At 40.8% G+C, this 13269-nt stretch overlaps 1 protein-coding gene across 1 annotated transcript in view; it reads right to left on the reverse strand.

Annotated features, from left to right (window-relative positions):
- shisa9a (shisa family member 9a) overlaps positions 1-5489 on the reverse strand; it is a 65882-nt gene extending 60393 nt beyond the window's left edge. Inside the window, exon 1 of the mRNA XM_035406012.1 lies at positions 4465-5489. Within this exon, the coding sequence (XP_035261903.1) occupies positions 4465-4982 (518 nt within the window). The 5' untranslated portion in view covers positions 4983-5489. The remainder of the gene's footprint in view (positions 1-4464) is intronic.
- Positions 5490-13269: the final 7780 nt, after the last annotated feature.

The raw sequence follows: 13269 nt of genomic DNA on the forward strand, positions 1-13269 counted from the left end.
ACCCAGCAAGTATACATCTCAGAAACAGCAGAATGATCATAAGTTCCAAAAAAGAGGATTTTTTTCATTGAAAAGCAGACTTTTTATAGTTTTTTTAAAAGCTTTTAAAAGTTGAAGCTTACTACAATGTTAACCTACAGGTCGTAACAGGGGTTTACTCAGATGGTTTCAGAGTGTTTCAAGATTTTATTTACAATAATTCCAATAGCACAGGAATGCAACACAACCGCTTCCACTTTTATGGAGTCTGTTCAAATTTATGCAATTAGTCACTTGAGCATCCTGGCAGGGGCCTATCGGTGTGGAGATGCATGCTTTCCCTGTGTCAGTGTGGGTTTCCTCAGGTTTCCTCCCTCAGTCCAAAGACATGCAGATTAGGCTAACTGGAGAGTCTATATTGCCCATAGGTATGAGTCTGTGAGTGAATGGTGTGCCCTGCAATGTATTGGTGACCTGTTCAGGGTGTTTCCCTGCCTCTTTCCCAATGGATGCTGGGATAGGCTCCAGCCCCCCATGACCTTCATCAGCAATACGTGGGTTAGATAACGGGATGGTGATTCATTCAAGAGGATACATCTGCACAATCTGCAGACATTTGCATTCAGTACCTTCCAAATTTACCATGGTTTCCTGCCTCTGACAAGCAACCTAATATTTGAATCATGCAACTCTTATTACTGTGAATGACAAAACTGATGGCCATCCTATACATTGTCATCTGCATTATCTTCTTATCTTATCTCCTTATAAGTTTAAGTGCAGAGTGTCTCAAAGCATAACATGGGCAAATTAATCTGTATTTTTAAGTTTTATTTTATAATAAAAGTATTATTAAGCAATAACAATATGACCTCATCCAATCACCAATTGCAATATACAGTATGGATTGACACTCCTTTTTTAGTGTGATGTCAGCATCTGTAACAACATTGGCCCTTTGTGCAAAAGGAAGCTGGGCCAAGCCTGATCACCTGGATTTTAGGGGACAGATTTTGATTGGATTCCTTTTGTCAGGCTCTGACAGGAGCACATATAGTTTGCTATCTCATAGAAATTATCTGAACAACATGTGTGCATGGTGACAGCTACCCCTTAACATCTTAGTTTGAACGTAATGTGTTACTGTTGTTATATCTAGCCTTATAGTTGCTGTTTAAAATTACTAAATGAAAGGGCAAGATAAGTGAAGAAGGAATGTTCTCAGATAATTCTGAACTTCCACAAATTGTCAGCTCAGGTGTTGGTCAAGAATGAAAAATGACGCAAACACTATGATGAGACCTTGATCATGGGAATGAAAAATACTATAACCCAATGATTGGGCTGTATGAACAGCTGGCTGTCCTCCGCAGATTACATTGGAGTCGTGTATGTATGTATTTCCATCGCTCAGCGCGTAACATATTTTCATTTGTTGTGATGCATAATATTTTCATTCACTCTTACAGGACATATTTCATTTGTTTAGGATCATAACGCAATTTGCTTGCGCGCAGAACTCACACACTTATCCAAAAGTGCGCGTTATAACAAACGAGAATATATTCCGCGCGAAGACGATTAATATTTGAACTTTTATCAATAACTGCGCCTCCTAAGAGTACCGCCAACACGAAGGGACAGAGGCTGTCTGATTGGCGGATTTGATTTTGATACGTTGATCTTTAATTCCTGCCAACCTGTATCTCATACTGACTGTCCTAATCCCTGTATTTAATGAACTCAACAGTGCAAATGGTTTACCAGCGCTTCTTGGCGCTCAAATCAGATTTATATCACCATAATGCGATTTCTGTGTAAACTGTGGAAAAATAAGACGAGGTGTTAAACTATATTTATGTGTAATGTAGGAGCAATGTACGTAATTAAATGTGTTCGTAGTAAAATCGATTTACGTTTAAGACAAGCGCAATAATGGACAATGTGTATAGGCTATACAAATAGTATAAGTATCAATAATCTAAGGCATCGCGATTCTATTTATCCGTGCTACATTGGGTATAAACGTGTTATAGCCTATATTCAAGAGTTCTATGATTTTAATGTTTTGAGAACCCCGCCCCCCATGCGGCGCCACAACTCCACCAACTGGACAAACAAATTTCTGTGCAAGCCTTAATTTCTATGGGAAATACGCTTGCCCGGCCGTATTACCTGTATGATACTCCTTATTTTCTTTCAGTCATAATTTCCAGAACTGATTTACTGAGACTGAGACTGAATGCTACAGCAAACTATCTGAATTGGTGCTGTATTTACAGCTGAGGGTCGACTGGCTTACAGTATACCGAAGACGCGTTTCAATGCGTAGTCCTATCAAAAGGCGCCAGAGAACACTCACAAGACTACGTTTTGAAAACGTATTACAAATGTACACAAGATAAAACATATTAGCATTCAGTTTAAATCAATTGATCTTCAGCTGTATAGTTGATAAAATAGATTAAATTTTTTTTTTTTTTTTTTATAATATTGCCAACAGATAACTACCCATTACGGTGATCCACCTGAAGCGGCTAAGCAAGACGCATGACGGGCTGGGATTTATACTGTCAGGCGATATTATCAAGGCATCGAAACGAGAAAGCAGTGTGGATCGTCTTAATAATGATTGTCTTAATGTTAAAATTCGTATTTAAATAAGTCCTAATCGTCAGAACGTGAAACTGCGCGAGGAAATTGTCGAAGCGTTAGCTTATATTTTGCAAACCGGATTTGAAGTTTGGCATCTCCCGTACTCTTAGTAGCCTATAACTTTCGTAGGCGCTGCATTTTCTTGGCATGCCACTTTCTGTCTGCGTTTTAGCGGGGTTGTTCTTCTTGTCAATATATAGCCAGAACACATACAGTATGGGTTATACATGAACTTGAATTGCGAAGACGTTGGTTTCAGGGTACTTTTTGAAGTGATGATTTTGTTAGCAGCCTACTTTCAGTCATTCAGTATGTGGTATGGGTGAATTAGACTGGTTGCATTTCCCACCTGAGACCTTCAATACTATCTGAGTGTTCCATCAACAACCATGTCATTTGCTTAGCACACATAAACAAATACTCGATCAAAGTAATCTTTTTAAAATGCGATATATACTTTTTATTATTTATAAACAGTGTTGTCAGATATTGTTGTGGCTCCACTATGCGTCCCCGTACGTGTTGAACACTTGAAAGAAAAATAATGGCCATGTAGCCTACATGAAATCGCCGTAAGCAACACATAGTACGTTATTATTATTATTATTAGTAGTAGTAGTAGCAGTAGTAGTAGTAGGCTAGTAGTAGTAGCCTAGTGGTAATCGTGGTGGTAGCAACAGTCGTTGTAGTAGCCTAGTAGTAGCAGTAGTGCGGTTGCAGCCTACTCACCCCGAGTAGCCTACATTCCCAAATAGAGTCACTGAATCCATTATGCTGCGCTCGGAGACAGATATATTAAATTGCTAAACGTGGATCCTATACCTATAACGCTATGCCAATTGGTTCCTTTTGCATTGCTGAAGTTTTACAAATATAATGGTTTAATTGCACAATTCGAGTCTGACAACGCTATGACTTAAAACCACCTTTTCCACACTCGATCAGATTAGTGCCCGGGAACGCATTATGTTCATTTTAGGGGTGATCTGTTAGGGTATATTAACTTTAAAAGTAATCATAGGTTACACTGAAACATTGTAGACTATATTGTTATTAAACAATGGATCAATATCGAAACAACACACGTTTAAAATAACACATGTTAGACTGGATAATTCTAGTTTGTAAATAATGCGCAGCCTAGCCTACCAATGAGATTGAGATGAAATATCAAGTCAACAACTAGCAATCGACGGGCAGAAATATAGTTAGGCTAATTATTGAATGTAGTTTGGTGGTGTATGTTCAACTGTTACAGCAGTAAGGTTTGCACATGTGCCCAATGAGATTTGATTTACGGCACCTATATCAGTGCGATTATAACACGATCTTTCCATCGACACTACAAGTGGAATCTGTCCCATTTTGCAAATACTTGAAAAACATACTACGATATACAACTGCACTTTTAAACAAACAGATTTTGAATGAGGAAAGACGACCCTTCTACCTGATGACCATGATCTGTAGGTAATGTTGACTCAACTGCATAGCTGATTTTTATTACATTAAGTTAATTCTCTTGAGGTATGCACGATGCATCCTTTCAAAAGCACCATTTGCGACGTTACCCGTTTATTTCAGTTTCTCAATGTTAATTATAATACTTAATTGGGGAAAACAAAATAAATCAACCTGTTCGACAACGTTATGGACTTTCAGTTTCACTAATTGCAATTTGGTAGATAGGTGGTAGAATGCTTTCAACTTCAGTGCGTACACTTTACTTTAAACCGTCCCTCCAAACGACATTGCCCTGCATCTATAGCGCAAAGAAAGTGCGCAGAGTGCTGCATAGACAGCAGCGATAGTATCAGAGTGTAAACCTACCTGGACATGTTTTCTCTCTGAGGTCTGTGCGCCTTCTCAAGTCCGAGTTTCGTGAATATCCCAACAAGTGCCATGATAGCCACTACTCCACAAATGATGTAGACGATCAAGTTAGTTTTATCCTTGGTAGGGTCGTGTCTGGGGTCATTTTTCTTGAAAGGGGTTTGACCTGTCATCATCCATACAGGAGTATCGTAGTTGTTACAGGTGCTCTGATCCAACCGCGAGCTCCTAAATGCGCAACAGAATCGGAAGCCACAGGTCCCGCAGCAGTACAAATAATTGCCCGTTTTGCACACAAACGGTGGATCCCATTGGCCCATCACATCGTAGTATCCCCGACATCGGTCTTCTACATGTGGGGATTCAGAAAAAGCATTTTCTCCTTCTCTAGATCCGTTGGAGCCAGAAACCATAACGAAACCATCGAGCTGCTGTCCGGTTTCACCTTCTGCGTTACACACCAGAGCCAGAACTTTTACCAAAAAGTAACCGAACAGTAACCCAGTGTTTTTCATTCTGCAGTCTCCTTTTAGTTTTATTTTACACGTTGAAAGAAAGAAAGAAAACAGCGTGAAGACAGTCTGGTTTCATAAAAAGTCATAAAATATATTCCCAATGAGTACGACATCGCCATTCAGCACCACTATGTTCCTACACATTTATCTGGATGGATGTATCATACGAATCCCAAAAACAATTATTTGTTTCGTTTATACGATATTGTAAACGTCTAGGTCGTATTTTCTCTTCTGCCGTTTCAACGCACACACAGGTGTATTATTAAAGAAAAGTCTCTCACGTGACCCTTGCGATGTCTCAACTCATTCAGTCGCTGTACTTCTCGCGTTTCTTCCCTTAGTCCTGATTATGTGCGCTCATGCAGGTCAATCAAGAATCGATGGAGATAAAACTGAACAACCGATTCAAGAGTGAGTGAGTGAATAAGAGAAAGAGGAAGGACAGCGTGTCATAGGACCTAGTGAAGGAGGGAGAGAGGGAGGGGTGGGAGAATAAAGGGATCATCATAGCCCTCGCATAGCAACAGATTTCGGGACTATACATTGTTCAAAACTAGATTTAAGGTTCACACAGCCCTCCATCGCCATCGGATTTTATTATTTAGCCTATGCTACGTTTGCCTAAATTACTCTGCCATGTTATACCTGCAGGTATAAACTGTAAATGTAGCCCAGTAGAACAAGATAACAGAGACGAAGTATCGTATAGTTTAGTATGGCTATTATAGTCACTTGTTTCCATGAAGCGATGCTTTCACCAGAATTAAGACAGCGTGAGTGAGTTTCAAACTTGAACATACCTGTGCTACTAATGAAGACCTTTCACTTTTAAAAGCGTACCTATGTTAAAGCAAACCACGTTGTATTTCAACAGTATTGTGCAATGTGACAAATCACTTGACGTCGTAAACCGTCTCTTACCAACTCTCAGTTGCTTGGCATCAGTGGTGCGTGCGCAACACTAATCTTTCTAGATAGCCCACCTATACAGCATTGATAAGTATTACGTAACCGTCCTTTCGCCATAGATGACTTTCAAACCAAGCTGTGATGAACAGTAGAGCCATTGATTCTAGATTAATTTATTCGTTTACAAAAAGTGTGGCTGCATAACTCTGAATATTTTGTCATTTCAAATGTAGACAGTAAATGTCCAGTGTTAATTCAACTCTTAATAGATAGCATGTGTGTTATCTTTTAGTGCTGAATTAACAGTGAACATTTTACTGTGTGAACCTGAAAGTAGGGGAACCCTAACGTAACCTTAGCCATAACTCTAAGCCTAACCCTAGCCGTATCCCTAACCCTAACCCAAGCCGAAACCCTAACCCTAACTCTATCAGTATCCCTAACGCTAGCCGTAACCCTAACCCTAAGCCTAGCCATAAACCTAACCCTAACCCTAGGCGTAACCCTAACCCTAAGCCTAGCCGTAACCCTAACCCTAAGCCTAAGCCTAGATATAAACCTAACCCTAACCCTAGCCGTAACCCTAACCCTAAGCCTAGCCGTAACCCTAACCCTAACTCTAGCCGTAACCCTAACCCTAACCCAAGCCGTAACCCTAACTCTAACCCTAGGCATTACGCTAACCCTAGCCATTACACTAACCCTAGCCGTAACCTTAAAACTTATCCTAGCCGTAACCCTAACCCTAGCCATTACCTTAACCCTAACCCTCAGCATAGCCCTAACGCTAACCCTATCCAAACCCATAATCCTAGAAGTAACCCTAACCCTTTCTCTAGCCATAACCCTTACCCTAACCATAGCTGTAACCCTATCCCTAACACTAGCCTAACAATAATCCTTGCCATAACCCAACCCCTATAAGTACCCCTAACCCTAGCCAAAACCCTAACCCTTAGCGTAGCAGAAATCCTAACATTAACCCTAACCCTAGCCGTAACCCTAACCTCAACCATAGCCATAAGCGTAACCCTAGCCATAACCCTAGCCATAACCTTAACCCTAACCCTAGCTCGTATCCCTAACCCTAACCGTAACCCTACCCTTAACCATAGCTGTAACCTTAACCCTGACCCAAACCCTAGCCATAACCCTAACTCTATGCCTAGCCGTAACCCTAACCATAACCGTAGCCATAACCCTAACCCAAACCCTATCCATATCCCTAACCCTAACTCTAGTAGTAACCATAACCCTAGCCATAACTCTAACCCTAACCCTACCCCTAACCCTAGCCATAACTCTAACCCTAACCCTAGCCGTAACCTTAACTCTAACCCTAGCTGTAACCCTAAACCTAACCCTAGCAATAACCCTAACCTTAGAAGTAACCTAAACCCTTGCCATCACCCTATCCCTAGCCTTAACACTATCCCTACCCCTAACTCTAGCCATTACCCTAACCCTAGCCGTAACACTAACCCTAACACTAGCCATAACACTAGCAGTAACCCTAGACATAATCCTAACCCTATCCCTAGCCGTAACCCTAAAACTAATCCTAGCCGTAACCCTAACCCTAGCCATAACCATAACCGTAGAAGTACCCCTAACCCTAGCCAAAACCCTAACCCTAATTGTAGCAGAAATCCTAACCCTAATCCTAACCCTAGTCGTAACCCTAACCCTAACCATAGCAGTAACCCTAACCCTAGCCGTAACCATAACCCTAGCCGTAAACCTTCCCCTAACCCTAGCCGTAACCCTAACCCTATCCCAAGCCATAACCCTAAAGCTGACCCTAGATGTATCCAAAACCCTAGCCGTAACCCTAACTCTAACCCTAGCCATAACCCTCACCTTAACCCTAGCAGTAACCCAAACCCTAACCCAAGCCATTATCCTAACCATAGCCAAAACCCTAACCTAAGCAGTTACCCTAACCCTAGCCATAACCCTAACCCATACCCTTGCCGTAACCCTAATCCTAGCCGCGACCCTTACCATACCCCTAACCCTAGCCATAACCCTAACCCTAGCCGCAACACTAACCCTAACCCTAGCCGTAACCCTAGCCATAACCCTAACCCTAGCCGTAACACTAACCCTAAACCTAGCTGTAACCCTAACCCAAACCCTAGCCATTACCCTAAACCTAGCCATTACCCTAACCCTAGCAGTAACCCTAACCCTAGCAGTAAACCCTAGTCGTAACCCTCACCTAAGCTATAGCCCTAACCATAACCCTAACCCTAGGCTTAAGCCTTACCATAACCCTATCCATAACTCTAAATCTAACCCTAGCTGTAACCCTAACCCTAGCCTTAACGCTTACCCTAAGCCTAGCCGTAACCCGAACCCTAACCCTAGCCGTAACCCTAACCCTAGCTATAACCCTAATCCCAGATGTAACCCAAACCCTAATCGTAGGTGCAGCAGCAACCCTAACCATAGCCATAACCCTAACCCTACCCCAAGCGGTATTACGCTTCCCCTAGCTGTATACCTAACCCTAGCCCTAGTCATAAGCCTAACCCTACCCCACCAATTTTTAGACCAGGCCTATTGTTTCAGAATGTCCTTACCCCTTTTGCCCTTGATGAACAGCTGCCCCTCTGCCGAACTACTGTTTCTGCAGAATCTTCAGGCTAGCCTAATTCTTTTTTTTGATGGCTCGGGTACAGCCAACTTTTTTCTGATTTATCCTTGTACATACTAGTTTTGGGATTTCCTCACAACTTTTACTAAAGTTTGATTAATCAAGTTCTGTGGTATCGTGCAGTGTTATGCTGTGCTACACATTTTTCATTAAAAATGTTATTATTATTATTATTATTATTATTATTATTATTATTATATCAGAGTCTTCATAGGTTTTTCATTGAAAAATTAGTATCAATAATGAAGTGCCATATTTCAGAATTTCAGATCTGTCCTAGAATTTATCTATAGAATTTATTTCAGTCCTAGTTAGGACTGTTAACTGGACAATATAATAATAATAATAATAATAATAATAATAATAATAATTTGAATATTGTATTCCAAAAACAATTTTAGTAGAACATTTTTCTATTATTGCATTGCCATAAAATGTGTTTGATATTTTTAGTTGCTTCCTGCCGTGCATGTTATGTCCACAAGGGGTGTAAGATCAGCACAAAGGCAAGGGATTGTATGTTCCGCTCAAAGATTTTAGAAAAAACGCTGATGGATAGTGACAAAGCAGGGTTGGGTAATCCTTATTTACAACTGTAAGTAAATTCACTCACAATATCATCGTCTGTAACAACGACATGAAGTTATTAGATCACGAATCAACAGTCTGAATCAGGTATTTTAACCTAATGTGGTTATTTTACATTGACCACAACATTGCCATTCTATAAGAAAGACTTGAAGAACAAAATAAGCAACAATGTCATTGAGGAACAGTTACATTTAATTTTATCAGCCTGTATTACCACATTGGGCTGTACTGGTAAGTCAATTCCTTTTACAGATTATTTGCCAAAAACACAAGATGGTCCAAGTGCTGCTTCATTTTTATTTAGAATGTTCCCTGCTGAGGATAACACACACTCCACAGAAGTACCAAGAATGTTCAGGTATTTCAGCGCAATGTTTTTCCAGTACGAGATGATTCAGGTGAACTGGTAGTGATACTTGCTTTACATACATCATCATCGCTTGCTGTAGAACATTAGTGAGCTCAGGTCACTTTAAAAAAATCCAAAGTCTGATTGCTATGCGCCAGTGAAAAATAATTCAGAAGCAAGAGCTAACATTTTGAAACACAGAATGTTAGATTTTCAGTATACATATCAGATAAAATCAACATTTTAACAGTTAAAACAATTTGTTTTTTATTTAAGGCATGTTAAAATTTTGAATACAAAACTGACAGCCCTAATCCTTTTATATTTTATAAGCTAGGCTTACCAAGCTCTTTTCATTAGCTCCAGTCAATAAAAAAAAATAATAATAATAAAATAAAAACTTGCGTTTGTGATTAATGGAATGTTGCTTAATAAAAAAAAAAAATTGAAAATTAATATTTAATATATTTTAGCCTTTAACTTCCACATGTCTTCAACAAGTCTGATCGCCATCTTGTTTTACTAATTTTGAAGAAATGTAAGTAATTTAGCCAAGTTACTTTGTAAAAATACCTTTTCACTGAAAACCTGACATAAGAAGTCAACAACTACCAAGAACTAATTTTCAATGCAATCTGTCTCGACCAGACTAGCTAGTTGTCTTGCTAGCTAGCATACAGTCTTATTGGCTCATTAAAGGAGCAATAGGTACTCTCTAAAAGGGAGAACTACAAGCCAGCCCAAAGCATGACACCACCTGTTAGTTGCTCTCGATTAAAACTCGACCCCTACAATCGAAACTCTCACTGTGTCTTTGTGCACAGTGGTGGTACAGCGCTGATCATTGTGTGATGGGAAACTGGCTACTGTATTATCTAAAATGTCAAGCAATGAGTCTTACACCAGACAAGTAATGAATAATATATTTATAAAGCAACTTTACAAATATGCTGTAATGGCAACTGGCTAACTAGCTAACTGCTGCTTATTGTGAATAGTTCAATGGTCATAACTGACTTCCTTGTGTTGATGTGGCTAGACTGGACTAAGAAATAGGCAGTTTAATTCTGTACTATTTTGTGTGTCATATTTGCACTATGAACCACAATTTGGGGATGAAAGAAGCGTACAGTGAGCACACGCAGCCAGTTCTCCTTTTCCCATGCTTGTGTTTAATCGGCATTTCATGAGCATTAATAAAGTGATCAGACTGGCATGTCCTTCACTGAAATCGCTATACTGGTGTCAGAAGTGAGTTTAAAACTAAAGAAGAACACACCTTCTCAGGAGACAGCCAGAGGGAATGAGTGAGCAGAGGAAGACGGCAGTGCGGATAGCCACCCCGTGGCAAGAAAGAGGTAGCATTGAGGTGGGGCTAATGAGTTTGCAGCTGGGCGAGACCAAGCAGAAATTCCATGAGCAAAAAGAACCATTTCTGCTGGCAGCATCCCTGGAAGGCTGAATGGTTGAGTGGTTCGTAGAGGGACAGGGAGTTCATTCGACCACTGAGGAGCTAGAGTGGAGAAACTCTGTAGTTGGAACGAGGGCTTGTGCTTTGAGTGCCTCATTTCAGCGCTGGCTAGATTTTTTGGGGAGGTAATGCTAATCATCACTCTGAAAGAAAAGCTGCTCTCAAAAGAGATGACACCCAGGGAGAAAATGGGTCTGTACACTGCGGATGTGCAGCGGCTATTTACAACTCAGTGGCTCATCTAGAGACAGCCTGGCTCTCAACACGTTCCTAAGAGGGCTCTGCCCGGTTTACTTGAGGAAGCAGGTCTGCATCGCCCATCCCAGCAGCCTGAGTGAGGCGCTGGTGCAAGCAGGCCGGTGTGGGCCATCTGATGTAAAACAGAAACGGCAGGCTGATAAAGAGGGGCAGCAACAGTCTGGAAATGGGGGCATACTGGCATAGCTGGGGCACCTCCAGTCTGTGGGAAGGAGTGACCCAAGAAGACAAAAGTGGGCCGCTTGGGCTACAATGAAGATAGCATTTTACGTGTGTTGTGAGGTAGCCGGCACACCAGTAGCTGCACTAATTGACATAGGTTCTACTATTAGTTTAAGTCAACCGGGACTGTTAGCATGTAGCACACTGTGGATAACTACAGACACCCTGGCACTGGCTTGAGCGTTAATAAACGAGCGCAATGGGTCAGAAAAAGTCATCCGTCTGGCATGATCTTCGCTGAAATTGCTACAGTATTATACAGGAGCAATGAAATTGCCCATCACAACAGCTCCGAGTTCCGAGTTGGCTAAACATAATGTTTTCTTCTCAAGAAATAGCTAAAGTCAACAAATGGTTATGTCTTTACACACAAGTACTAAATATAGCAAATGTTCAGACGTTAGCCTGTCAGGGTTCTATCAAAGATACTCCCCCTAAAGGTTCTAAATATCCAGCTATATAAATGGATGACAATGTAAATCACTTTTGGATAAAAGACCAAACGACCAAATGACCAAACTTTTGGTCCATGGTTTTATTTCTCCTTTGTGTTCCTCTTCTCTCCTCTTTGCTGTCACCTGTTTCTGTCTCTGACTAAAACTGATTACCATTCTTTCTACCCAAACTAGGCTATCTATCTACTGTCTTCTTCAAATAGCTGGATTGTGAAAATGGGCAGGTATGCCTGCAGAATTTCCTGGAATATTAAAAGGAGAATAAAACATGCAGCAAATGTGCTTTGGATATATTTATCTTCTTGGATATTATATCCAGTTGGTAGATTGGGACAGAACAGTTTGGCAGGAGGAACTGCTTGGTGCCAGTCCACAGCACAGTGATCTGAAAGAATATGAGAATATTGTATTTGTGTGTTGGTCACAGCTTTTATATGAATGCATTGATCAACCAATCTGCGCATTAGAATGTGAAAGATAGAGAAACATCTGAATGTCAACAGAATGAAAGTGGAGACTATGAGGGGTCGCTGGGATATTGTGTATTAGAGGTAGCCCTGCTGTGAGGTTTCAAATGGAGGCTTTGAATGAGCAATAATTCAAAATTAAGACTTGTGGTACAGTCATCAAGAGAGACAATGCTGAAATTGCATAAGGACAAAGTTGTTACTTAAGAAGGTAAATAACTGAATTATGTTGAGATTGATTGATCCTTGCATTACCTTTTCACAGAGCACAGGTTCATTTTTTCAGAAAATACTGTTGGACTGAGGAGAACCAGGGATTGGAAGGACATGTTCATGCAAGCCAGTGGATATGAGTCAGAGAGACTGAGGATCATCCTTATCTGCTCTCCCGTCTGGCAACTATAAACGCATTAACTGCTCACAATGTTCCTTTACTTACGGGTGTAAGACCTGTAGTCATCCCCATTGAGGACGCATTAAGTGGGCTATTACTTGTAGTACCACATGCTCTACCTCATTCATTGCCTGTGCAGCATGTTGTATGTCGGCAACACATTCATAGCTCTCCACACTAGGATCTCCAAACACCGAAGTGATATCAGGACAGGTGATGTATGCAACCCTGTTCCGGTCCATTTCAAACAAGGCGATCGGCAGTGAGAGGTTAACTTATCCACCCAGGGGAGGTAACCATAAAAAACTCCTCCAACATGAAACATTTTGGATACACACCATGAATACTCCTCTAATAGCCTTAATGAGCAGTTTGATATCAAACGTTTTTTAAATAACTCACTATAGCCTTTGTTTTACTTAGACATGCTCCCCCTGGTGCCCTAGGTATTTCTTGACTTACCAGTACAGCCCAATGTGGGGTTCTTTGCGAGTCGCCGTGTGTCTTCA

The sequence above is a fragment of the Anguilla anguilla genome, chromosome 2 (genome assembly GCF_013347855.1).
Source record: "Anguilla anguilla isolate fAngAng1 chromosome 2, fAngAng1.pri, whole genome shotgun sequence".
NCBI lineage: Eukaryota > Metazoa > Chordata > Actinopteri > Anguilliformes > Anguillidae > Anguilla > Anguilla anguilla.